Source organism: Gobius niger (assembly GCF_951799975.1).
Source record: "Gobius niger genome assembly, chromosome: 7".
Lineage (NCBI taxonomy): Eukaryota > Metazoa > Chordata > Actinopteri > Gobiiformes > Gobiidae > Gobius > Gobius niger.
The window spans coordinates 28,060,762-28,086,856 of NC_136858.1; the positions used below are offsets into that span (position 1 = coordinate 28,060,762).

At 40.3% G+C, this 26,095-nt stretch overlaps 1 protein-coding gene across 4 annotated transcripts in view; it reads right to left on the reverse strand.

Moving 5' to 3' along the window:
- Positions 1 to 2,302: 2,302 nt before the first annotated feature.
- The window catches only part of lyst (lysosomal trafficking regulator), a 98,912-nt gene continuing 75,119 nt past the window's right edge, over positions 2,303 to 26,095 (reverse strand). For all 4 annotated transcript variants that reach the window (XM_079559681.1, XM_079559680.1, XM_079559679.1 and 1 more), the window contains 17 exons: positions 24,762 to 24,823; positions 24,514 to 24,569; positions 22,868 to 23,020; positions 21,589 to 21,833; positions 20,048 to 20,114; positions 19,630 to 19,786; positions 18,977 to 19,117; positions 17,357 to 17,574; positions 17,040 to 17,270; positions 15,123 to 15,312; positions 13,383 to 13,519; positions 10,550 to 10,648; positions 6,603 to 6,742; positions 5,596 to 5,693; positions 5,301 to 5,457; positions 5,138 to 5,209; positions 2,303 to 3,560 (listed from right to left, as the gene is read on the reverse strand). In XM_079559681.1, coding sequence (XP_079415807.1) covers positions 3,422 to 3,560; positions 5,138 to 5,209; positions 5,301 to 5,457; positions 5,596 to 5,693; positions 6,603 to 6,742; positions 10,550 to 10,648; positions 13,383 to 13,519; positions 15,123 to 15,312; positions 17,040 to 17,270; positions 17,357 to 17,574; positions 18,977 to 19,117; positions 19,630 to 19,786; positions 20,048 to 20,114; positions 21,589 to 21,833; positions 22,868 to 23,020; positions 24,514 to 24,569; positions 24,762 to 24,823 — 2,362 coding nt within the window. In that variant the 3' untranslated portion in view covers positions 2,303 to 3,421. The remainder of the gene's footprint in view (positions 3,561 to 5,137; positions 5,210 to 5,300; positions 5,458 to 5,595; positions 5,694 to 6,602; positions 6,743 to 10,549; positions 10,649 to 13,382; positions 13,520 to 15,122; positions 15,313 to 17,039; positions 17,271 to 17,356; positions 17,575 to 18,976; positions 19,118 to 19,629; positions 19,787 to 20,047; positions 20,115 to 21,588; positions 21,834 to 22,867; positions 23,021 to 24,513; positions 24,570 to 24,761; positions 24,824 to 26,095) is intronic.

The window sequence follows — 26,095 nt, forward strand, 5'->3', positions numbered from 1 at the left end:
CCCCTGCTAGCCCATTGGTTAAGGTGGCTCTGAATGTGAGCCCGATGCATCCTGGCATTGTCATCTTGGAATATGCCCGTGGCCATAAGATAAGATCCTTTGATTGATCTCACAACGGAGAAATTCACTCGTTACAATCGGCGTTCAATAAGATCACTCAGGGTGTGCAAAACAGACAAGACATGTGCAAACAGTTAGATAGTTCAAAAAAGAGGTATCTTATATACAATAAGTAAAAGCAAATATCTTAAGGGGCGGAATTACAACAAGAAGGGAATAAGAATGAATAAAAATAGGATAAAAATGCCCAATGTTAGACCTTGGAAGCTAAGCAGGGAAGGGCTTGGTCGGTACTTGGATGGGAGACTGTTTGGGAACACCAGGATGAATGTAGTGAGTGGTTGGTGGTGGTCGGAGGGGACGATGGCGCAGACTGGCTGCCCCTCTTCCGTCAGTCTACCCCAAGGCAGCTGTGGAATAGTAGCTTACCACCACAAAGTATGGAGTGAATGAATAATGCAATGTAAAGCGTCCGAGTGTCCAGTAAAGTGCTATATATAAAACCAATGCATCATTATTATCAAGGAAGAAGAAATCTACTGATGGAATAACCTGGTCTTTCAGGATGTTCAGCTGATCTTATTCTTCTGAACCTGACCTGACAAACTGCAGCAACCCCTACTCATAACAGCTAAATCCAGGTGGCGACTTTCCTTTTTGGTCGGGCAGTGTGTACGAGTGTGTGACCTTTTTGGTGAGGCCGGGCAGTGCATTATTTAACGACAACAAAACCACACGTGCAACAAATATTGTAGTAACTTCAAATATTTATAGATATTTATATCTTTATACATATTTGTCCATACATTCATTCGCACATACAGTATTTACAGTACCAAAATACACAAGACTTTTGGAGCCCATTCAGGAGGTCAGTAAATGCAACAAACACAAACGGGAGACAAAACTATCGGATAAATTATGCATAGCTTAAGTTATGGGCAGAAAAATAATTCCTTCAGTGTGAAAGCGCAATATATTAGCAATCCTCTCCAAAAAATCTCGTACAATTTTATACAAAGTGGATGCTACAGGAGTATCTCACAAGCAAACATTATCTTACATGCAGCATTGGACACGGTGACTCATGTCCACAAATGTGAGGAAATATTAAGACGAGAATAAAAGGAATGGAAAGTGGACATATCTTTCAATACAATTCCCTTTCTTGTAAACATTTTTCATAGAGTGAAATGTCCTTCCATAGGCTTCAACAGCTTCCTGGCGCCTATTTTTTAACCAACGCAAGTCCGATATTGCTTTTGCGTGCATGTAGCTGGTGAAACTTAATCAAAATTCAATCCTGGCAAAGACACAGCACATTGATGGCTCTGTTCGTGTAATTCAGTAACGTAAAAAAAAAAAAAGTGCATTGAGAATTTTGCATTGAAACGATAAACTCAAAAGTGCGGGATGTTTGGAAAAGATTTGGAAAAGTGATCAAAAGCTGCTGCACAAAACGGATTAGTTGACAGTATATTGTATCGTAGATGAGCCAAAAGACACAGTGGCAAAGAAACGATAACATTTAGGAGTGTAAGAAACAAAACCCTGAACCGTCTCAGTGCGACTTTCTGGTGAGAATGAGTCGTGGGAAATAATCCTGTTAAGTAGAGATCAAAAAGTGTGCCCCAAAAAAGTGAATTAAAACTTGTTAAATGCTCAACACCAACAGTATAAATGCTTTAAGAAATAAACCACAATGTTCTGCAGGGAAATGAATAATTCTGGGCTTCACTGAATATTATAAAACGCCATCCTCTTGGCCCCTTTTGCCGATCTGCAATACAATTCATTTGAAAGTCGTTTCGGACCGTTCTCTTCCCCATCAGTGCTTCATGTTTTTAAGACCACTTCATTATTTAAGTAAAAGTAAACAAGTAATGCTTTTGTCGTACACAGAGGAGTTGTCATGACTTGGCCAGTCACCCATTGTTAATTGTAATCCTATTTGAGCTGATTTGTGTTGGATTTACAGGAATTACATATAAATAGGACGGGAATGACATACCAGCAACCTGGCCCACATCGAAACACGCTCTGATTCCAGAAGTAATATTCACAAGATTTGATTTCCACAGATTTAAGCAGGAACTAACTGATCATAGAACAATCATTGTATAGAAAACAAATAATTCTGGCAAAATGGTTTTAAGAAGTGTTTACCAAGCATGATTAAGTGATTAGCTTCCATGAAAAGTGTATGGGTAAAATGAATGAAAGAATAATTTCCATAACCAGAGCGTGTTCTTAGTCGGGTCGTCACTGTTGAGCTTCATAAACACCATTTTAAATACACATGATAAATCATGGAAATACAAATGAAAGACATCACCTCTATGGACTGAGAAAGTGACTGGGTTTGGCTGGCCAGGCTGTGACATTTGTATGTCAGATAAACATAAGTATCAACAGTTTTCAATGAAGTAAGAGTTGAAAACAACAAGGCAGGTTTGTCATAAATAAAGTAGTGTCACGGTTGAAAATCTCAGAGTTCTTGGAGCAAACGTAAAACAGCACAGGCAACACGGAGAGCGCGCTTCATCCTCCTGTCCCCGACCTCCTGCACTCCTTGAGACATTGGTGCGTAAGACATGAGAGGCACAGACAGCCCGGCCGCGCCCCGTCTTTGCCCTCCTCCCCCCTTCCTGTTGTACGGGGCGACCCGTGCTGACAGCCACGCGCAGGGAGGGGCCCTTCTCTTGCAGCGTCAGCCAAATACAATCGCTGATCTCTGGCACCGACCTGTCCCGTGCAGCGCCACAGGACGACCGCACTTTGCCGACTCAAGAGACAAGAGGGTACAGTGACACTGCGGGCCAAGGCAGCAGCTTAAGGGAAACAAAGACGCAAATATCGACCAATCTGTGACAGCAAACTCTCTTAAGGAAACATGTTCAGGCTTAAAGAATAGCTCAGTTAATAGAGCATGCAACAGACGACTGAAGCTGCATCACAGGTTTGAGTACAGATGCAGACAAATTGCCCAAACATCTCTGCCTGCTGCCCCCCCCCCCCTGACTCCCTTCTCACTACTCCCCTGTGAAATGAAACCAAAATGTATTAAATGGTCAGCAACAATTCTGAGCCCGTGCCAAAAGTATTCCACCAAAAAAATCCACCCACAAAATCCATTTATAAAAACCACTCTCGTACTAAACATCGGGTGCCATTTGTGGCGGAGGCTGGGGGATACAGTCTGCTCAGCTTTAGACAGTTTTAATTAAGACTCCGGGAGGGTCCGGGGAGTTGAGGCCATGCTGACTGCGGCTGATGCAGGAGGAGAGGGAGGAGGGGGCTGGTGCTCTTGTCAAGGCCAGAGGGACAGAGGATTGAAACAAGAATGACACAGATGGGAGCTTCAGCCGGCTGCGTAACTGCTCAGGAAAGAGTAAAACATGGGGAGTTTCATTCGCTGCTGGTCGCGCCGACACCAGGCCATCACCGTGCCCTCGCTGTTGGCCGTGTACAAGTGGTGCCCGTCGCAGGAGTATGTCAGGCTGCAGGGGACACAAGACGGGCGTAGGTCAGTGGTTATGGTTTTTGTGATAGCTGGCACGAAAAGGCCAACAGTTTTGACAGTTTTCAGTTTGGTTCTTTGGCAGGAGGGCAGGGAGATATGGCCCAAAGTAAAATCTTGTTTTTTACACATGACAGATCACAATTTTGATGGATATTAATTGGAGTTTAAATTTAAAGCAGTACTAGTAACTCGTGCAGTCTAGAGGCCATAGGTTACTTATTAATTATCTGTGAGAGTAAATACTACACTGACAGAAAAGACAAAGAGAGAGAAGAATATTGTACATCCAATTACACAATGGAGATATTTTTTTTTCACTCAAACTTGGCTGTAAATATGGTTTAAGTGGCGCTAGCCCGCAGTTAGCTTTGCCCGTTAGCCTGTTAGCTTCTTCTTCATGATTCCATTAGTATGTATTGGTGGCTCTGACCCGTAGGCTGCAATGTTGCAATTGTGGTTTTCTGGCCAGAGACATCAGGGGGAGATGACAGGGGGGGAGCCCATCATATTATACCATTCATTTAATGTAAGCCCGGATGAAAAGCCTGAGCTTGTGATTGGAAGCAGAGAAAAAGTACATTGAAAACCCCCAACACTTTTGTAACAATAATCATGAGGAAGGTCCAAAAAGTCATCAAGCGGCCATTGCAAGAAATAAGGGCTGCAGCTATCGATTATTTTGGTAATCGATTAGTCAATTAATTTCTTGGTGCATGAAAAATGTATTAAAGCTAAAGTGAGGACACTTGAGCTTTTCTGATGGGGTAAACTTAAATGCATGTAGGAGGCTCTTAGGGCTAATTCTGCTTTTGATTGGATGAGACCCAGACAGATATTACTGAAATGTACAAAACACTACATACCCTAACTTCAAAAACAAAGTTGTTCATGTAATTTTGATCTATTTGAGTCTGTGTGTATCAGAAAATGAATAATCGATGACTAAAATAGCTGTCATCGACTTCAATAATCGATTAGTTGTCGATTAATAGTTGTTGTTAATTAGTTGTTTCAGCCCTACATGAAATACCTTGATTTTTATGATTTAAAGGTGAATTATGGAACTTTCTATGTGAAAAAAAAAAAAAGAAAAACGTGTTTTATTCATTATATTTATTTGTCCTTTGACCTTTCAGTTACCTGGCAGCTGTACGTGTGGTCAGCATGGCGCCTGCCTTTCCTTTCCATCACGGCTGCCTCTATGATGCCCCAGAGTGAATTGTTTTTAGAGTTTCTGCTGACGAAACCCCGCATCAGAAAACGTACACAATAACCTATCCTGGAGCGTTGTAGAGGCCACCGTGATGGAAAGTAAAGGCACCATGCTGACCACTCACGCAGCCTTTGGGTCACAAAAAAGGTCAATTTTTTTTCGCATAAAAAGTTGCATAATGCTCCTTTTAAGACAAATCGTTCAGTTTATGGACCACACTGAGCTTGAAGTGAACACTGTGCACTTCTAGGGAAAGTTTAACTCTTCTTTCTTGTATCATTGACTACAGACCACAGTAACAGGGGCACACAGACACAAAGGCACACTTTTTACACAGATACCTGATAATAGGTTTGCTCGACTTTGGGAAGGTGATCTCTCGCACTGGTTTCAGATCCCAGGTGCTCCATAACCTGGTGACAATTGAAAATGACAAAAAATAAGTCAATATTGCTTCCTAAAACGAGCAAAACGGTAACGTATGTGAAGTAAAAGTCTTCCTACCGGACCACGCCGTTCTCCAGGCCCCCAGCGATGACGTTGACCGAAACGCCCTCCGTCTGGTTTGAAAAGGCCACAGAGCAGATGATCTCTCTGCAGTGAACATGTCCGATCAGGTCCCCGTTCACCGTCCACAAGCGCAAGTCACTGCCACCGCCCACTGCAGATGAATTAATAAAATGTGGAGAAAAAAAAAAAAGCAAACAATGAATAAATGAATGCGCGAGGCAGTATATGACTGTACACAAAGGCAGGTTTGATGAGCACAATCGAATACATTTGCATACAGATGCAGTACCTGAGTCACAGACCGTGGCGATGTCTCCGGTCGTCTCACTGGCCGATACTGCAGTCACTGGGCTTTTGTGTCCCGTCAGGCTTTGAACATAACACAATCTAAAGAAAGAGACAGAACTTAACATCTTCCGCGTTCACTTAAAGGGATACTTCAGGATTTTTGACATATGGCCGCATTTCCCAGTTATCCAGAGTGTTGTTGATTTCTGTATATATATACTTTTTTTATTCATGCAGTCCTTATATTTGAAGAGTTTAGTGGTGCTAGGCTAGTGCTAGGCTAGCGCATGTCTATGGTAACTAGTAGCCTGCATTAAAAACCTCTTCAAAATCATCGGGTCGTCCTCTAAACGTTGCCATATCTGATTTGTAGAAAGCTCCTTTGTGAATTCCACGTGTAGTAGTGCCGGCCGCAGGTAAACAAACTACTGTCGATCCGGTAACGTAGCAAATCACTCCGTAGCTTACAACCAGGAAGCTGATGCTGCTCAAATATAAGTTCTTTTAAATGCAAAATGGTTATATTTCAAAAAATATTCAGTCAACACAGACATTTATGGGTAGACTGGTGTTATAAGTGATTTGCCTCAGGTGCACTGTGCTTGGGTCAGACTGTTTTTAATGCAGGCTACTAGTTACCATAGACATGCACTAGCTTAGCACTAGCCTAGCACCACTAAAATCTTCAAATATAAATAATAGAAAAAAAATAATCTTCAGAAACACTGGGATAACTAGGAAATGAGGACCTATAGCTCTGGGAGTAGGGAGATCTTGGTTATTATACACTTTGAGGAATACCTTTGGAGCCCGGATTATTTCTATACTTTTAGCTAAACTTGAAAAACATAAACAATTCAATATAATTTTGAACATTTACACAGTTGTTAGGCAACGGCTCATTTTATTCAAGGAGACGGCACTAATTCTCAACTATAGTAATGACCAAATATAGTACAATAAAACACCATCAATTTCAGCGGTGACATGTTTTCCTGTGGCACTGACCGGTTGAGGTCCCAGATGATGCAGGTGCCGTCTCTGCTGACGCTGATGAGGATACTGTAGGGTTTACACACAAACAGACTGGTGACCTCCGCCGTGTGTCCGTACAAGTGAACCTGCGACTCCACCTCCATCTCTGACGGCTACAGCCACACAAAATACAGGTCAGAAAACAGAGACTAATTCATTTCAAATCTTTGTGTGCAGAGTGTCAATTTATCCCTTTGCCAACAAAACGTCTCTCTTCAGGGAGCTCCATCACCACAGACAAAAAACTTCCCAAACGCGAAGATATTTGATTTCTTTTTGATTGTAATTTGTTTTATTTTACATCAATTTGTGACTTAAAAAAATATTAAATCAGGACTATAACAAGGCTAAAATGCAACTTAATTACTTATCATGAGGACCAAGGATTTGTCACATTTCTGCGACACCACCCCCTACTGGTTAGAGGTGACTCCAAAAGCTTTACAATAACATGAATATCTATTATGGAGGACTTTACTATAAACAACTTAAAAGCCTGGCCCCAAAGACTTTTAGTGTTTGTAAAAATACAGTTTATTCCCGTGACTACTCTGAAAAGAATGAAACATTTTTAACCACGCTGTTTTTTGTTAAATGCTTTTTGAAAGTTTGACCACTGTGAAGGGTTGTTGCTAATTCTGCTCAATATATCACAAAAAATATCGTATTGCGATATAACGTGATGTAATACCCACATCGCAACAATACGAAAGCTTTCATCTGACTGAGATCGCCACATTTTCTGCAAACTCAGCCAAAAACAAACAATGAACAGAACGTAAAGCAGTACCAAGTAACTCCTGCCCCTAGAGGCCATAAGCACCACTGCAGGTGTCGTAGCATGTTGCCTTTTTTTCTTTACTCATTCATTGTCTGTGAGAGTAAATACTACGCTGACAGAAAAGACAAATGGAGAGAGGGATATTGTACATCCAATTACACAATGGAGATCATTTTTTTCACTCAAACTTGGCTGTAAATACGGTTTAAGTGGCGCTAGCCCGCAGTTACCTTTGCCCGCTAGCCTGTTAGCTTCTTCTTCGTGATTCCATTAGTGTGTATTGGTGACTCTGACCCGGGGGCAGCGAAGTTGCAATGTGGTTTTCTGGCCAGAGACACCAGGGGAGATGAAAGACCCCCCAATCATCCCATTAACACTTATATTACCCCCAGAGGGACTACAAAAAGGATTTATTAAAGTAACAAGTTACTTAGTGCTGCTTTAAAAATGTGTGAAAGTTTTAGTTGAACATTTCCAAATTTAGTTTGATGACTCCTACTAGCTGAAAACTTGCGATTTGTGTTATCGCAACATTGCACCACTGCATCGCATATCGCAAGTTACTTCAATATCGTGCAGCTGTACTTGTTGCTGCTCAGCCCGCCTCAAGGGGGCAGAGTTTCTGTAGGAGGATTTTCTCTTGACAGGAGGAGTGAGCAATGACAGTCTACTAATATAAGTCTATAAACTGAACTTTTGCACAAATTTAAGTTGCAATGCATTGTATAGGCAAATCATATTGTGCAGATTATGAGACTTTTTTATTTTTATTTACTTTTCTGTCTCTGAAAGCTGTACAAGTGTCTCCCATGAAACCCATTTCAAACACTGACAGAGACAGCGACACTGATCCTAAAATTACCCTGAGTGCTATGCCACTCCACAACAATACCTTTTAGATATATATTCATCCTTTTTACGTTTTCTAAACCCATCTCCTGTGCCGTGCGGCGTTTCAAATTTATCAATTGCTATTCAGAATCCCTTTGAGTGGGTAGAAACCTGTGCGGTCGTGTGAAAGCGCTGCTCCGCTCTCTGATGACTGAACTCCGCGACCCCTAATCCCACTCGTGAGCTCGCTGGAAATGTGTTTCAAGGGCAGCTGTGATGTGGCTAATGAAGCACCGTGCGCCCGTCTAAAGCGCACGGAGATGGAGCGGGTGGTACTGATGGGTTTCAAATGACATCACTTCATTATATCTGCCTATAATAGTTAAGAGAGATGGGAGTTATGTAAAATTACTATTGTTAATGTTAAGATTTAGAGTGGCTGTGGTTAGAGAAATGTAGTAGATGCGTTAAAAATACATGAACTGGAAGAGCTTTTTGAAGTGTCAGCAATTTGAGTAAAGCTATTACTCTTTCAACTGTGAGCAAATGTGTACGTGACATGTATGTTCTAATATTCATGTATATTATCATGAGAATACTTTCTTACTTGCGTATTCTCTGGAAACCTCAGAATATCTACCTGCCTTTATGTTTTGACCACGGCTGTCAAAGTTGACCTCTTACCCCCGCCTTAACAGAGCAGTGTTAATTTCAGCAACTAAAATATTTAGTCTTAATCTTAGTCAAAGTGATATTTTTGACCACTAAAATAGGACTAAAACTAAATAAAAAAAATTTCATGAGACTAAAACTGTGACTAAAATGTCCAGATATTGTCGTCGACTAAAATAAGACTAAATAAAAATGAAAAGGAGAGACTAAAATCATCCAAACATCTATTGACAGTCTGAAAGAGCCTCATATCATTTAAATCAGGGGTAGGCAACATCAGGCCCGGGGGGGCCAAATGTGGCCCTCCAGCATTTATAACCTTTGGCCAAAATATGTGAAAAGGACTCTACAATGTCACTGCCAAAGGAGCAGCTCTGAGCTTTGTTCATGTGGGAGCAGCTCCATGAAGCAGGACCTTGATTAAACATGATTATAATAAATATTAATACTTTAGTTGACTAAAACTAGAATTACATTTTCGTCAAAAGACTAAACCTAAATTAAAATATGTTGTCAAAATTAACACTATAAGAGTGCATTTTTTTTTCGGTTTGGCTTTACCCAAATCTAAAAGCTTCTTGACTGAAGAGCAACAGTGTAATGCTCAGGCCTACAAAACTGACAGTAACTTTTTTGGTCATTTTTTAAGCGCTTTTGTCGTGCTTTTTTAAAAGTTATTTTTTTGTGTGTGTATTTTTGTAGGGTTTTTTTGTTGTTGCTTTTTCATCTTTCTTTTTCGCTGTTTTTTGTTGTGGTTTCAACCATATTTTTGTCACTTTTTTGTCGCTCTTTAGTCCCTTTTTTGTTGTATTATTGTCACTTTTCTGGCGCGTTTTAGTCGCCCTTTTGTTGCTTCTTTGTCACTTATTTGATGCATTTCTCTCTTTTGTCTCTTTTTTTTATCACCTTGTTGCGTTTTCATTATCATTTGATGCTATTTTGACGCTTTGTTTCCAAGAAGCTTTTAGATTTGGATGAAGCCAAACTGGAGAAAATGTGCTCGGTTCAGGTGGGGCTTAAGAGATTAATGGTTTGTTTTGACCTAACACACACTCCTGTATCTCGAGCACACAGAGCCCTTACATAACAAATCACAAAAAGCATTTGGGCTTTTCACATAGACTTGTTAATGAAATATGAGCAAAGGCTTGAAATTAGAGCGTGTATAAACATTACAATTTGGAGATGATGATTTGATGAATATTTTTACACTAAAACAGTTGCCTCATTTACTACTCCAGGCTTTAGAATAGTGTGACTAATCTAAACTAAACTAATCGCGAGTGCACTTACTTTGACAGCACAATCACAAAATCTCAATGAAGTCACATGATGGCAGCTCATATTCCAGTCATCTCTTAAATGTTAAATATGCTTCTGAACGTGTGTGCACCGTCGACTGGATCTTGATCTCACAACACACAAATCTATAAAAATGGCCGCTTATGTTCGCTCCCCACATCGCGCGGCCCCGGTTATTTCTCACCAGCCGATAATTTATACAGCAAAACGTCATCTAGATTGTGAAACGGGCTTATCAAAAGGACCGGAGGGGGGGGTGACGGGAGGTGGGTGGACCGGTGTGGCGGGCGAGCGGGCCGCGGGGTTAAGGGGGGTTGTTGCCATGGAGACTCACCGTGGAGCTGGTGAAGCGGTTGCTGTAGGCGGTGATGACTCCACACTTGCTGCCCGTGAAGAGCTGGCAGCCGTCGGGCACCCAGGCGCAGCTGGTCACCTGGAGCGGAGAGAGGCATTTGAACCTGGTGCTGGGGATGAACGCTACATCACAGGGACACGGGGGGGGGGGGTTATTTTACCCACTGTGGAACACGGGGAAGGCTGGCTGTTTACTTTTTCACTTTGGTACAGGGGGAGAAAACAAGCCCAAACTCACAAGTAAACTGATGCAGCCTTTATCCAACCTTTGTTCCACAGTGAGCTACTTTTACAAAATAAAACGGCACAGAGCTGTTTGTGCAAAGAGGATTTGATTTGGATTCGATTTGTCATCATATGTGTAAGCTTTTGCACAGCTTTTATTCTACTTTGTAATCAGAATCAGAATGGGTTTTATTGCTATTGTCAGTGTAGGTGCATGCACAAACTAGGGATGAATAATAAACTCTGAATATTGATACAGACGGCGTCTCAGAAATCATCCATTTATGGTCATGTTTGAAAGCAGCAACAATTTGGAGAAAAATCTAAACTTTCTCTCATTATTCAAAAACTACTTTAACAAATGCTGAATTATGAATATAGTTTTCTACTAAATAAAGATACAAAGACATGGAGAGGAGCAAAAAGGTTCAACAGCCCATGAATACATAAAAAAACAGAATGCTACATGCTAGCATCGTGCTAATGTTAATTCTAGCGCTTGAAAAACTGCTGTGAATAAACATCCATATGGACCCGATTTAGACTTGACTTTATTTGTATGTGATAAATAAGTTAATATTCCACCAAAATGGCTAAAAAGAGTGAATAACAGTGTTTCCCAAAAGATTCTATTTCCCCCCACGGCGAGGCCACGCCCCCTTCTATGACATCTGTATACAACATTTTACAGTTCTATTGTTTCTTAATTTGCCTTAATGTCCTTATTGTATTATTACTATTCATCTATGTTTCAGATTTGCACCATTGCATCAAGGACACTTTTTTTTTTTTTTTTTACTTTTACAAACAACACTGAGTCTTTGGTCGAGTTCATCCAAGAGAAGATTATGTTTCAACACAACTGACTTGACTTTTCGCTTCACACACGACAACATTTATCTATATATTTACAGATTATGTCCAACCTGACCTTAATAAAAAGTGAATGCATCCAAAATTAAACTCCTCAAGCTTATGAAGAAATGATTAGCCTCTATTTGAAAGGGCTAGAGCTCCCTGCTTTAGCGAATAGAGCAGGAGTACTGGAGGGAATGTGAGGAAAATAGAAGGATAATCTGCCATAAACTGTCATAATTTATCACTTGCGTTTTAGTTTGATCATGAAATTACCAGATAATCAGATACTGGTGTGTGTGACTATTTGGAAATGTTCCGTACATGTATTACATCATAAAGACTGAAACAAATAATACAGGAGCATAAAAACATAAATAAACCTGTAGCGTACCTGGCACAATGTTATTAGGGATTACATCCACGAGAGGATAAAGCCGCTTGTCATTAATATGGAAATGAATTCTAAGCCGCTCTTATCAACACCACTTGTAAATACAGTGTAGTTAGACGCGTTAAACTTGAGTGCTGCTTATAATAAATATACATAAACAGAGCACTCATCACTAGGGCTGGGTACTGCTACATTTTTTTCGATAACGGTACTTTAACAATAGTTTTCGATGCCGATACCGATACCTGAACGATACTTTTTTCGATACCTATACTAAAATATTTGTCATATAGAACCATGAAAGAGATTGATAATGTTAATCTATTCCTTTTACTTTCTTTTGCATTTGTATCATTCGTTTGAGGTAAAACAACCAAGAAACTTCCTTTAAAGGGGTTAGATGCAAGTTAGTCATTTTATGCTCACTACTGCCACCTCAGGTCTTAAGTGTAACTGCAGCTTCTATATTAAGCTCGTGCATGACGGCTTTTGAGTGACAGTGAAGGATTTTAGAGGCAGTTGTGGTGAAAAGGTCTGAGCTCATTCTAAATATTAGGACATGGCTGGAACATGTAGGGGGATGAAAATACTTAGTTTTAACATTTTTATAGTCCCTTTAACTACAAAAGGGAAGAATAAAACAATTTCCAAGTTTTTATTAATTTTTTTTCCATTACCAAATATTTTTTTACGTGTCTTTTCCCCAATTAAAATTTTCTTCTCTCCAATTTTTTGTGATTTTTTTCTCCCAAATGTACTTTTTTTTCATCTTGCGTTTCCCTTTTTTATTTCTTTTAAATTTTGATCAACAGTGTCGAAACTTGAATATAAAGATTTTATATTTCTTTTCAGTACCTGCTTTCGATACTTTTATTTTTTCTATACCTGTCGTACCTAAACCTTTTTATTCTAAACCAAACTGGTATTGTTTAAAGGTACCCAGCCCTATAATCATCACACTATGTTTGATATATTTCTGTACTAGCATCAGAAAACACAGGACAATTTAGAACGTTAAAATATAACATGTAAAGAAAGCCACAATGTCTCAAGAGAGTCAAGTTAGAAAAATATTAGTGTTTCAAACCATAAACCTTAAAGCTCTGGCAACTTATCGACCCATTGGTTTTTTACACTTGCCAGAAAACCCTGAACTTCATGAAAACACACACAAATAGCAACTACTATTACCTTTATCTAAGTCAGACCAGAGAGTTTAGTTTGTAAAGATTAGTTATCATTTGAGCTTTTTATGAATCTTAAACTCAGAGAAGCCCAGTTCCAGGTCACAACATAATGCCAACACGTACACAAAGCCTTAGAGTTGTCTTGTAATTACCAGGTGAAGGGGAGAGCACTGGATGAAGTTGATCGGCGGCTCGCTCTGCTTGCTCTTCAGCCTCAGTATATTATCAGCGTAGCCCCAGCTCAGAATCGCTGACCACTGGATGTCTGTGCTGTGCATGCTGCGCACCCCTTTAGGGAGAGAAGAAAGCGCAGTGTTACTTCTGCATCTTCTTCTGGTGTTGTTTCAGGGGCGGTCAACGCACGGTCACTTCAGCTTTTGGAAGAGCCGTGGCTTAAACTGCTGCATTTCAGATGACGTCATTTAGAGCTGCATGATATCATTATTGCTATATTTGGTAACACAATCTCCACATCGCTATAAGCTGTCTTCCATATAATGGAGATTTAGACATTTCTTCGGCAACACAGCCAAAAACAAACACGCATAGAAACATAGAAAAAGTGGAAGTCATGATTTTCCAGATTTTGTTCAGAGGTGATTTGATCCTTGCATTGTTATTTTAATTTCATGGAGAAAAACACACCGCTTGTGATTCTTGTATAATTGCGACGTGTAGACAAACAGCAGCCTCCCTCTCTCTTGGTACAGCTGTATTTTTTTTCTTCTGCAAACTGTATTTGTGGTTTCTGTGCTCCACATTGTTTTACTACTTTTGCCGAGCCCATTATGGACTCTCTTTTTTTACTGCAGAGTCCATAATGGTCCTGAAGAACAGTAAACAAACAGCTAGCTTATGAGCTAAAGATATTTGAGACGGCGGCATAGAAGCGCAGCAGTTAGCGCCTCCGCGTCACAGCTAGAAAGTCCCAGGTTCGATTCCCACCAGGGCCTTTCTGTGTGGAGTTTGCATGTTCTCCCCGTGTCTGTGTAGGTTTCCTCCGGGTACTCCGGTTTTCCCTACCACTAAAAACATGTACAATAGGTGAATCCTCCAGCCAGGTGATTCTGACCATCAGCCTGGCTCCACATCATGGAGATGGGTCCCCGAGCGCGGCACTGCCGTGGACCACTGCTCCTTACGGGTTGCCCCCAAGGATGGGCTAAATGCAGATAAATGCAGTTAAATGCAGACAAATTTCCCTATGGGTACAATAAAGTAAACAAACAAAACAAAGAGACACTTATTTTTTTCTTCTGAAACACTGAAGGGGCAACAAGAGCCCCCCCACACCTGAAGCAAAATGGACACATCACAAGAGGAGCTACAGGAAACAAGGGACAAAGGAGGAGGTATTCAGGCAAGACTCACAGCTAAGCCACACATGCCTTCTGTCTACTAGCTTTTTAAAAACATTTTTTTATACGTCCAATAGCCAGAACGCTAGTTAAAAAAAAAGGACGTTAACTGGAGAAAAACACAGATTAACTGCAAAGCTCTTCCCAGAAGATGAGGAGGAGGTGGATGAGCTGACCAGTGCAGGACACCACGCTCTGAACAGGGACAAACCCAGGAGACACTGCACCGTTTCAGAGGATCAGAGGGGACTGAAGGCAGCTGGGCTTCCTCAGGGTTCTACAATCTCCCCTAACTCCAGAAACATGCGGGACAGGCTGACCCACAGTGACGGCGCGGCGGCTCAGGACGAACAACTGAACACTATTTCGTAGTATGCTTGTTCAATGACAAATAAAGCACTGACTTAATGCACTGTACTTGTAAATTTGCATTGTACCTTTATCAAGTCTGGAGTTTCCTTTTAATACAAACGCCACAATTGTTACAGTTTTAGAATCAGAAAACCTCCAATATAGAACAAGGGGTGGTCTTACCCTGCTCCTTGCTGTAGATCATCATGAGGCAGAACTTGCGGGACAGTCCACAGATGGCGCGGGTCGGCAGGGCGAGCAGAGACCCGAAGCGCTCCCCATGAGGCTGGCTGAAGCACACCACAGGGTCCGGAGCGCTGGGCGACCCCACGTACTCGCCCCATTTCAGTCCTTTGATCCAGGGAAGAGGGCTCTGGGTGAAGAAAACAACCATTTAAATGAAAGTTATGCAGAAATGAGGGTTGTGATTGTAATTTCCACTGAATGTATGTCAAGAGCTCGAATAAAGCTGGCCAAAACAAACCCTTGGCTTGCCTTCAGGATCCAAACAAAAGACAAATTCATTTTAAATTTGTTCATGCTTGTTGCTCCTGTAGCAAACTTTTCCATTTATCTGCACATCTGGGTTTGCATGATGATCATTTGCAAGAGATTCCTCTGATGTGGTGTCAGAAATGGCACTGGCTTTGGGCAATGCATTGTGGGAGAGACTGCGGCGAACTAAGTGGCAATCATATAGAGACTAAAGGCTGACCAAAAGGTTTCCGATATTAAACTTGGGCTTGTTACCCTCGTTTCAAAGATTTGATTCTTCATATGTTTTTTTTAAGAAAGATGACGCATGAGGGCTATGCACTTCTGAACTCATTTTATTCGACTCCTTGAGAGCTGAGCACAAGGATTCCTTAAGCCTATATAAATGTAAAGAAGTCTCATATAAGCATCATTTCACTATAGTAAACTAACTATGGGTTAGAGGTTAAGTTACTATAGTAACTTAACCTCTTCACTCCCACCTGAGCCGAGCACATTGTCTCCAGGTTGACTTTACCCAAATCTAAAAGTTTCTTGAGATAAGCGTCACATGAGCAACAAAACATGACAAAAAGGCGATGAAAAAGTGACAAAAATGTATGAGAAAAAACACAAAAAAGCCAAAAAAGAGCAACAGAAAAATGACAAAAAAGCAACAAAAAAAGGGATGCAAAATATATATTAAAAAAAAGGACAACACGAGGAAAAAGATCCAGTTAGATGTGTTTTGTAGGTCTTAGCTTTCAAATGAGGTGTTACACTGGCCTATGGGTCGTAACCTTCTAAATTCGAGTAAAGCCGAACTCAGTTAAGGCGGGGGTTAAGAGGTTAAAGAACTAATCATGTTGGTCAGTATATCAAATTGCATTGTATTTTCAAGTAGTGTTATTTCGATACCATTTCATCCGATATTTGCAAAGCCTGTGAAAAGATACCGAGCCCCAGAGCACACAGCTCATTGTACACGGACAAAATACTATGCTGTGCAATTATACAAATGCCACTCTAAAGAATAAATGAAGGCAACAAAAAGACTAATTATATAAGATTTTCGTGGGTGCAGAGCGAGAGCTTGTTTGGTGGAGGGCCGATTTTCTTCATTGCTAAAATGCCAAGGGCCGAAATTGTAAAAAAAAACATTGTAGCCCAAAGTAAAGCACATATTTTTCTACAAATATAAGTTTTGCAAATAATATATGACCAAATGGGGTGTTTTGCGGGGAAATGTGAAAATATTGACAGTATTTTCCACATTTTAGAGTACTTTATCACATATCTGGTCTCTAATTTATGAATAAATGTTCTCTCAAAATTCTCTTGGGGGTCACAGCCCTGACGTTGCCTACCCCTGATTAAAGCTGTACTGGGTAACATTCTGCAAAACCACAATTTGGATCAGACAGGGTTTGTTTCAGGTTCAGACCGATACCTGAAATAATCTCTCGTACCTTTATGAAATCCACAACCCTATTTTCGACCCCTCAAATTACACACAGCTTCCAATGAAAAGGGATAAAAATCTGAATTCCAAAGTTGAGCATTGCAACAACTGTGCATATTAAACAAACTAAATTAGCTCCGCAGTGGGCAGCCTTGCTCTCTTACCGGGCACACGATCTCTTTGGCCTGCTCCCTGGTCTCTCTGAAGGCCAGCTGCACTAGGAGGCCCATGGCGGCTGGCAGCTCGCCCTCCATCATGAGCTTGGGTCCGGCGCGGCTGATATGGGACGCGCTGAAGAGCTGCCTGGGCGTCTGTCCGTATGTCTTTATCATGGTTTCCAAGGCGCGGCGCTGCACGGGATCCTCCACCGCGGAAACGTCCACGCCAAAGTAAGTCTGCCAATGAACACATGCGATCAGAAAACGTCCAACTGACGGCGTGTTGTCATAATATTTCAGTGTAATGAGCTGGGGATGCTTACGGCCGGGTGGAAAACATTGATGGCTTGAACCGCGGCTTTGCCTTTCTGCTTGAGCCCGAACACGAGGTCGATCCACTGGCAGAGCGTCTGGGAGACCTGGTCCGACTCCAGCGCCTGGCGGTGGATCAGGATGAACAGGCGCGGGTCGTTACGGGCCCAGGGCGGTAGGTTCACATGATTCACTCGCTCCCCATTCTGACGGACCCCGAAGTCAAAACCTAGGGCAGAAACAGTTCATTAAAACTATTTGGACTGATGCTAAAAAAATGACAATTCTTTTATTTTTCCTTTTTCCGTGCTTGTGGCAGACTTTGAGTTGCCAACTATTCATTTATTTTTTTCAACACTTGCAGAATTCTCACTTATGATTGCTAAAAACTTTGTAAAAAAAAATTCAAAATATTTGGCTCACTTGAGGGAAGCCTGCATCCTCCCCCTCAGAAAAACTGCATCTGGGCAGTCCGTCTTTTCTTATAAAGCCTCCCAGGAGTGGAACACAGAGCCTGAAGCTATTTGAGAGTCTCCCTCTTTCCATGCATTTAAAAAGAATGCCAAAAAGTGGCTCGAGGAGACACAAACCCGTGACTAGTTATATATATTTTTTTTTATTATTTTCCATACTTCCCATTAACTATATTGTGTTTTGTAAATTGCTGCATGATTTTAATTCTGTCTTTTCTAAGCAGGCTTTGATATCTGCCAAAAGGGACGATGAAAACTACCTAGCGCAACTAGCACATTTAGTATTATTATACTAGTATTATTATACTAAAGGGAGGACACTGTGGAATCTACGCCAGTTCCAGTCGACTGAAGAACAGCTTCATACACAAGGTCATCGGAAAGCTGAACTGCATGACCTCCCTCTCACCCCTCTTCCCCCTCCCCCCGCTCCACAATCAAGGATGAGAGAAAGATCATTTCAAATCATTCACATGGTTTGACAAATAAAAAATCTGGAATCTTGAATTATATATATTATTGTATAAAGTTGATTAATGTGCACTGTCCCCACTAAATGCAGCATTTAAAACTATTTCAAAAACACCAGAAAAATATACATTTATTTCATATAATTCCATTAAAATGAATGGAAAAAAAAAGAAAGAAAAAAGAAGAAATGTTACACAGTCTTTTGAAAATTGTTGTCACATGAATCTTGTCTTGTTTGGCCGACATTGTATCATGTATGAAAATTATATTAATTGACAATAGCATTTTTGTGGAAAGTTAGCAGATAATACTAAATACCACCATGACCTTAGTAGGCTCTCAGTCATCCAGGAATTGTACATTGAAAATGTCAACAACCCGACTACTTTCATATTATACTGTATAATAACTCTTAAAGGGACTATACAGTTTAAAAATGTTAAAATAATGTATTTTAATCCCCCTACATGTTCCAGCCATGTCCTATTGTGTAGAATGAGCCCAGACCTGTTCACCACAACTGCCTCTAAAATCACGAACTGTCACTCAAAAAGGTGTTAATTCGGTCCAAAGTGCCGTCATGCACGAGCTTAATATAGAAGGTGCAGTTACACGTATGACCTGAGATGGCAGTAGTGAGCATAAAATGGCAAACTTGAATCTAGCCCCTTTAAGCTCTGTGTTTACCTTCTCTATTGACGAGGAACTCTGGGAGGTAGAAGAACTCTGGGATGAGCTCTTTGACGTCCGTCATGGACTCGTAGGACGAAAGGCGCCATGTGGTGTTCATGGAGTGAAACGTCCGGTCGGGAATATCAAAGCTCTGGTCTGAAGCAGCACCAAAGACAAATGCATTATTACAGATTCACCCTCTGTTCCAAAAGAGCTCCTTTCCAGGACCTCACTATGAATACATGATCACAAAAAGACATCTCAGGGGATCAAGGAGAACTTGAGAGACGATTGAAATACTAATAATGGTCATTTTAGTCGAAAGGGCGCTGGGAAGATCAGAGGTAACCACTTAAAAAAGTATAAGTAGGCGTTATGAGGCCAAGTGACATAACATGGCATTGGAGATCAGAATATTTAGCATTTGGTGCTGAAAGCGGCTCTCAAAATGGAGGCAGGTGGCACTCACAGCAGCTAAAAGCTTTTTGGAGGTCTGCAGTAATTGCCTGCTATTAAAAACCCACAAAATGCCACCCAGTTTGACACCATTAGATAACACTATACAAAATCATACTATAAAAGTGCAAACAACAGGACTAACCCACAGACGGCAGACTATGTAAATTAATTACCAAACTAAACCAGTTGTGGATCAGGGCTGAGCTCACCTTGATAGGCCAGGAACATCTTGGTGAAGGGAGGCATCCGGACCAGGAAGTGCAGCACGGTGCCGCTGTTGGAGTAGTGCGAGCCGTAGTGATAGGGCTGGACCGGGGGCATAGGGTCATCTTCACGAATACCCTTTTTGTATTCGTCCTCAAGGTACTGCACACAAGAGAAAAACCTTCCTGTAGCCAATGTAAATGTATTGGGAAGTTATTTTCCCCTCACACTTGCTCCTTTGGCTGATTGTAAAAACAGCATCCACAGAAACATATCTACTGTTAAACATAAATGAGACGTCAAGGAAAACTGCATAATTCAGCGCCTCCGACTTGCTGTCTCCCATAAATGAACGGATGCCTTCATTTTGAGTGTTCTCCTACTTTGTCAGTCTACAGTTTCATTAAAGCAAGCCAGACTTACCCTGTAATTATCCACATAGCGATCTTCCTTCTCCTTTGATTGGACCGCAATGGGCTTCACCAAGTTCCTGCAATGGAATAACACATTATTCCTCATATTAGTACAAGTAAACAATAGCAGAGATCTTAGGCTAATAGTGAAATATGGAGGGCATGAGGTAATATCAGTAATGTATTTCTGCAATAGGTTTACCAAGATGGTCAATAACAAACAGATTGTAAAAAGGGAGAATAATGCCAAGGTTACAAATTACTATTTACTAGTTACTATCTGTAAAAAGAATACAACTTTATTTTTGTAAATATGGCAATTCTCAATCTCAGTGAGGTCAACATGTTCAAATCGATGGGTAACAAGTGTTAATCTGATTTATGAAGATTCTGAGCTTGAGTTCTGGTATGTCCATGAACTTGTACTTCTCTCCATTGAACTTAACCCTTTAATGTTATCATACACCTTTTTTTTTTGTATTTTGTATTTATTAAACCTGATATAAACTAGTCTAAACCTGATATAAACCAGTCCAAACCCGATCTGAACTAGTCTAAACTAGTCCAAACCTCATCTAAACTAGTCCAAACCTGATTGAAACTAGTCTAAACTAGTGCAAACCTCATCTAAACTAGTCCAAACCTGATCGAAACTAGTCCAAACCTGATCGAAACTAGTCCAAACCTGATCAAAACTAGTCCAAACCTGATCAAATCTAGTCCAACCCTGATCGAAACTAGTCTAAACTAGTCCAAACTTCATCTAAACTAGTCCAAACCTGATCGAAACTAGTCCAAACCTGATCGAAACTAGTCCAAACCTGATCGAAACTAGTCCAAACCTGATCGAAACTAGTCTAAACTAGTCCAAACCTCATCTAAACTAGTCCAAACCTGATCGAAACTAGTCTAAACTAGTCCAAACCTCATCTAAACTAGTCCAAACCTGATCGAAACTAGTCTAAACTAGTCCAAACCTCATCTAAACTAGTCCAAACCTGATCGAAACTAGTCCAAACCTGATCGAAACCAGTCCAAACCTGATCGAAACCAGTCCAAACCTGATCGAAACTAGTCCAAACCTGATCGAAACTAGTCCAAACCTGATAGAAACTAGTCCAAACCTGATCGAAACTAGTCCAAACCTGATCGAAACTAGTCCAAACCTGATCGAAACCAGTCCAAACCTGATCGAAACCAGTCCAAACCTAATCTAAACAGGTCCAAACCTGATCAAAACTAGTCCAACCCTGTCAAAACCACAATAAACCAGTCTCAACCAGGTCTAAACCAGTCCAAACCAGCACAAACCAGTGCAAACTAGTCCAAACCCAATGTAAACTGGATATTTTGTACCGAATGGTAGAGACAGGCAGAATTAGAAACTGCACATGTAATAAAATGAAAGGTTTAAATAAAGATTCAGAGTTAACCTCTTAACCCTCACCTGAACCGAGCACAATTTCTCCAGTTTGGCTTTACCCTAATCTAAAAGCTAAAATGAGAGAAAAACGATTTCATCCACCCTGACTCACACTAAACCTCCCGTACCTGTAGATGCTCGGGTCGTGCAGATCCAGCGTCTCACTGGTGTAGTCCCGCAGGATGAAGGGGAACACTGGGTACTGCATGAGGTCATTGAAGGAGCGCCCCGAGTGTTTGTTGAGGTGCGTGAGGTACTCGAAGTTCGAGATCTGCCCCGAACCCCACAGCTGCGTCAGGGCCGTGATGTTCCCGTGCTCCAGCAGGTTCGGCAGGTCGGAGGTCAGGATGTTGTGGAAAACGTCGTCACGAAACTGGGAAAAGAACAAGGAACGTCAGGGCAATAATACGGCAGAAGTTGTGACTCAATGAATGAAGGTTAGTTTTCCTTGATCAGCATCAGTTCTTAAAGTTCAAAACCAGTTTAAACCGTGTTTTCGTCTCTTTTTTTGTCTTGCTTTTTGTGTCTTTTTTGCCATCTTTCGTCCTATTTTGACGGGGGGGGGTTTCGTAATTTTTTGGCCAAGTTTTTGTCTCATTTTTGTATTTTTTTTTTCATGTGTTTGTTATTTTGGGTAATTTTTCATCTTTTTTTTGGTAATTCTTTGTCATTTTTTGGCCACATTTTCATCTCCTGTTTCATCTCTCTTGTTTTTGTAATTTTTTGTAATTTTTTTGTAATGTTTTGCCTTTTTTTCATTATATTTTTTGTCATTTTCCACATTTTTTTGTCATTTTTTGTGGCTCTTCTTTTGTGATTTCATGGCTCTTTTATCACTGTTTCGTAGGTTTTTGTCGCTTGTTTACTGTGTTATTGTTGCTTTTCCGACACGCATAATAAAATGCTCTAGGAACTAGAAGATCTTCAACAATTCCACTGATCCAAGACGTTAAAGCTAATAATTCATTCTTAAAAAATTTTATCAAAACATCATGATTTCTTAACTTTCGAACTAACCCACAACACTATGAGCTATTTGGCAAGTGTAAAACACGAAACAACAACAGAGAAATGATTAGTATTTTCAGCTTTTCCTCAGGTTCACACAAAAGCACAAACATTTCTGCCCCCTCTTCCTGCGTGATTATCTTCATCCCTGTTTTTGTGGCTTCAGTCGAGCTTTTGTATCTGGTAGTTTTTCAAAATCACATCTTTTCTATTCAGCCATATTTCCATATTTCATTACCACAGAGAATAGCTTGTTAATGGCACCTGCTTATTTCAAGGAAAAACAATTTAGTTTTCTGGCAGAAGTAAGTAAAAAAAAAAAGATCCTGAATAGTAATTTTCCAAATCTTTTCAAAACACAAGCATTTCTGAAATACGAATGAGTGTTTTGCGCGTTACCTTGGTGGTGTCGAAAGCCAGCAGGAGAGTCCTGCCGTTGGTGAGGAATATTTCGACCGCGTTGTCTCGGAGTTGCCACCAGCGTTTGTGAACTTCTTTGATCTCTTCGTACGTCCAGGAGAAAGACGGGGCTTCGGTCTCACCGTGAAGGCTCTGCCAAAACACAACACGTACAGTTTTTTAACACCTTAACCCAAGCCTGGAGCGAGCAGATTTTCTCCAGTTTGGCTAAACCCAAATCTAAAAGCTTCTTGGAAAAAGTGAAGCGGCGAAAAAGCAACGTAAGAGCGACAAAAACGTGTCAGAAAAGCAACAATGACACAGTAAACAAGCGACAAAAACACAACTAAAAAGTGATGAAAGAGCCATGAAATCGCAAAAACGACAAAAACAAACACAAAAAAACAGACAAAAAAAATGCGGAAACATGACAAAAAAGAGACAAAAAATGACCCCCCAAAAAAAGACAAAAAAGCAAAAACAAAAAAAGACAAAAAAAGGCACAAAAAAAGACAAAAAAAGACAAAAAAATGACGAAAAAAGATTTAAAAAATAACAAACACAAAACAAAAACGAGACGAAAACATGGAAAAAATTACAAAAAAGCCAAGAAAAAAAGCCAAAAAAATAAATAAAAAAATTACGAAAAAATTACAAAATAGAGACGAAAACATGAAAAAAAAAAGCCAAAAAAATAAATAAAAATAAATGCTGACATAAACACAGCGACAACACAACCAAAAAGTCATGAAAGTATTAGCATTTTACTCTGGCCTATAGCCTGTACAAGCTCTAGTCAAGAAGCTTTTAGATTTGGGTAAAGCTAAACCGGAGAAACTGTGCTTGGTTAAGGCGGGGGGGGGGGGTAAGAGGTTAATGGCAGACAGCGAATAAGAGTCAAACTAAACGGACCCAAAGGAAGGAACCATAGTAATATGCACAAACTATAGATACCAGCTTATTTCAGTAATGATCCCTGGAAACATCAAATATCCACACAATAAGTCCTATATCGACTTTTCGCTCAATATATGACAGATAAACAATACATATTTGAGCTCATTCTGTGTTACATTTTGCTTACATAGATTGTAGTTTGCTGTATTTCATGGTTATAGGGGGATATTTTAAGATAAAGTACTTTTCAAACAAAGCTTTATGGTCATTTTTAAGCTTTAGAGTTAATTTATTGTTTATCTCAATCTATCAAACTTAACTTCTGTTATCGTGACAAGCCTAAGCCACACTTTATAGCATAAATGCACAGGCTTTTATAGTTTGCAAAAATGTAATATCAACACAGTGTTTTTCCCTGTAAAATTAAAGCTACACAATTAATGACAATACAATCATAATTTTGATGGCCGCAAATCGCAGAGGCAGCAAATTGGTTTAACAAAAAAAACAATCAGTCTACAAAAGGATTTATGATGTGTAAAACCAATTAATGTAATTCTCAAACTCAATGCTTTTACAGTAAAGGATTTTTCCTCAATATTGTGCAGCCATAATGTAATTACAGTCATTTCCGGACTGCTAAACTCTGCGCCTAGTTACCGGGTTATTTAGAAGGAGACCACTTTAAACTCCTGGATGACCGAGAGCCTACACAAACTATAAACAGCGGACCGTGAGACAAGTTTTACCTGGTTGTCATGGGCGTCGGAAACATTATCCTCCACAAAGTACATCCCAGACTTCCCTGTGAGACAGAGAGGAGCGAGGAGTGAGATTTGATGAAGTGAGAGTGAGGCAAATAGAGCCGTCCCCAAGTCCCTTGTTATAATAACGCTCAGATAAGAGAGACGAGTGGCAGTAATATCCTCTAATGGCTGACACAGTGTATATTCTGTCCTGTGTTTTTTTTCATATTCACGGAGCAGCTTGGTCTTACCCAAAAGCAGCTCCCCCGCCGTCTCCCGGGAGGGGGCCACGCTAATGCAGCGCCTGGTGAACCTGCGGACACGAGGAAACAAAATGAAACACCAGTTGATAAGACATTTGTATTCTGCGTGGCGCTTCATCCTGTGTGCAAGGACTACACGGACAAAGACGGATCAGGGCAAACATAAGGACTACCTGCCTGTGTGTGGTGCGATACATCAGGCGTTCAAAACCTTTTCTTGTTTCAAATAACCTGGAAGTTTTGCGTCCCACTGCAACTACCAATCACCTTAAGATATTGGTTTAAAGGGATATTTCAGGATTTTTGACATAGGGCCTCATTTCCTAGTTATCCAGAGTGTTGTTGATTCTGGAGATATTTTTTTCTTAAATTCATGCAGTTCTTTTATTTGAAGAGCTTAGTGGCGCTAGGCTAGTGCAAGGCTAGTGCATTTCTATGGTATCAGCTAGCCTGCATTAAAAACAACGCCAGATTAACCATATACTGTAAATGTCTGTGTTAATAGAATCATTTTTGGAATATAACTGACCTTGTTATCACATGAATTACCGCATTTTGAGGGACTATTTTCTCGCAGATCACTCCGCCACTGCGTAGCTTACAACCACGAGGCTGATGCTGCGCAAATACAAGTTCTTTTAAATGCAAAACAGCTACAACGCCAGACTAACCATATAAATGTCTGTGTTAATAGAATCATTATAAGTGATTTGCCTCAGGCGCACTGTGGAGTGTGTCAGACTGTTTTTAATGCAGGCTAGCATTTTTTTATTTCATTATATTGCATGTTTATTATAGCTTGTGTGGTGGTTTAGGATATGATTATGCACTTTTAGAACAACATTTTAGAACAATCGCATTAATAATATATTAATAATATTCTTTCCTGCAATATATCAAACTTCAAATTTGTTATCGTGACAGATCTACTGGCATTCATTATCTACTTAGTTTTTTCCTTAATGAAGGCTTATTCTAAATATAAAAATATCTTCATTCTGCCTGGAGAAATTGTGAGATATTATTCTAATTAGGTGTCAAACTGTTTTTGGCCTTTTAACAGCAGGAGATTCAAATAAAGTTGTGTTTTTTGCTGTGCGTGTCTATGGAACTCAACATTTTGGACCCGGAAGTAGCTTATTATTGTGTGTGATAACATGCACAAGTTCGAGATCAGTTTATTTTAGTAATGATCCCTGGAAACATCTGCTCCAGTAGCATCAAATATCCACGCGATAATTCCTATATCGACTTATCGCTCAATAAATGACAGATAAGACGAAAAGATACAAGTCGAGTTGAGCCGATCACAGCAAACACAC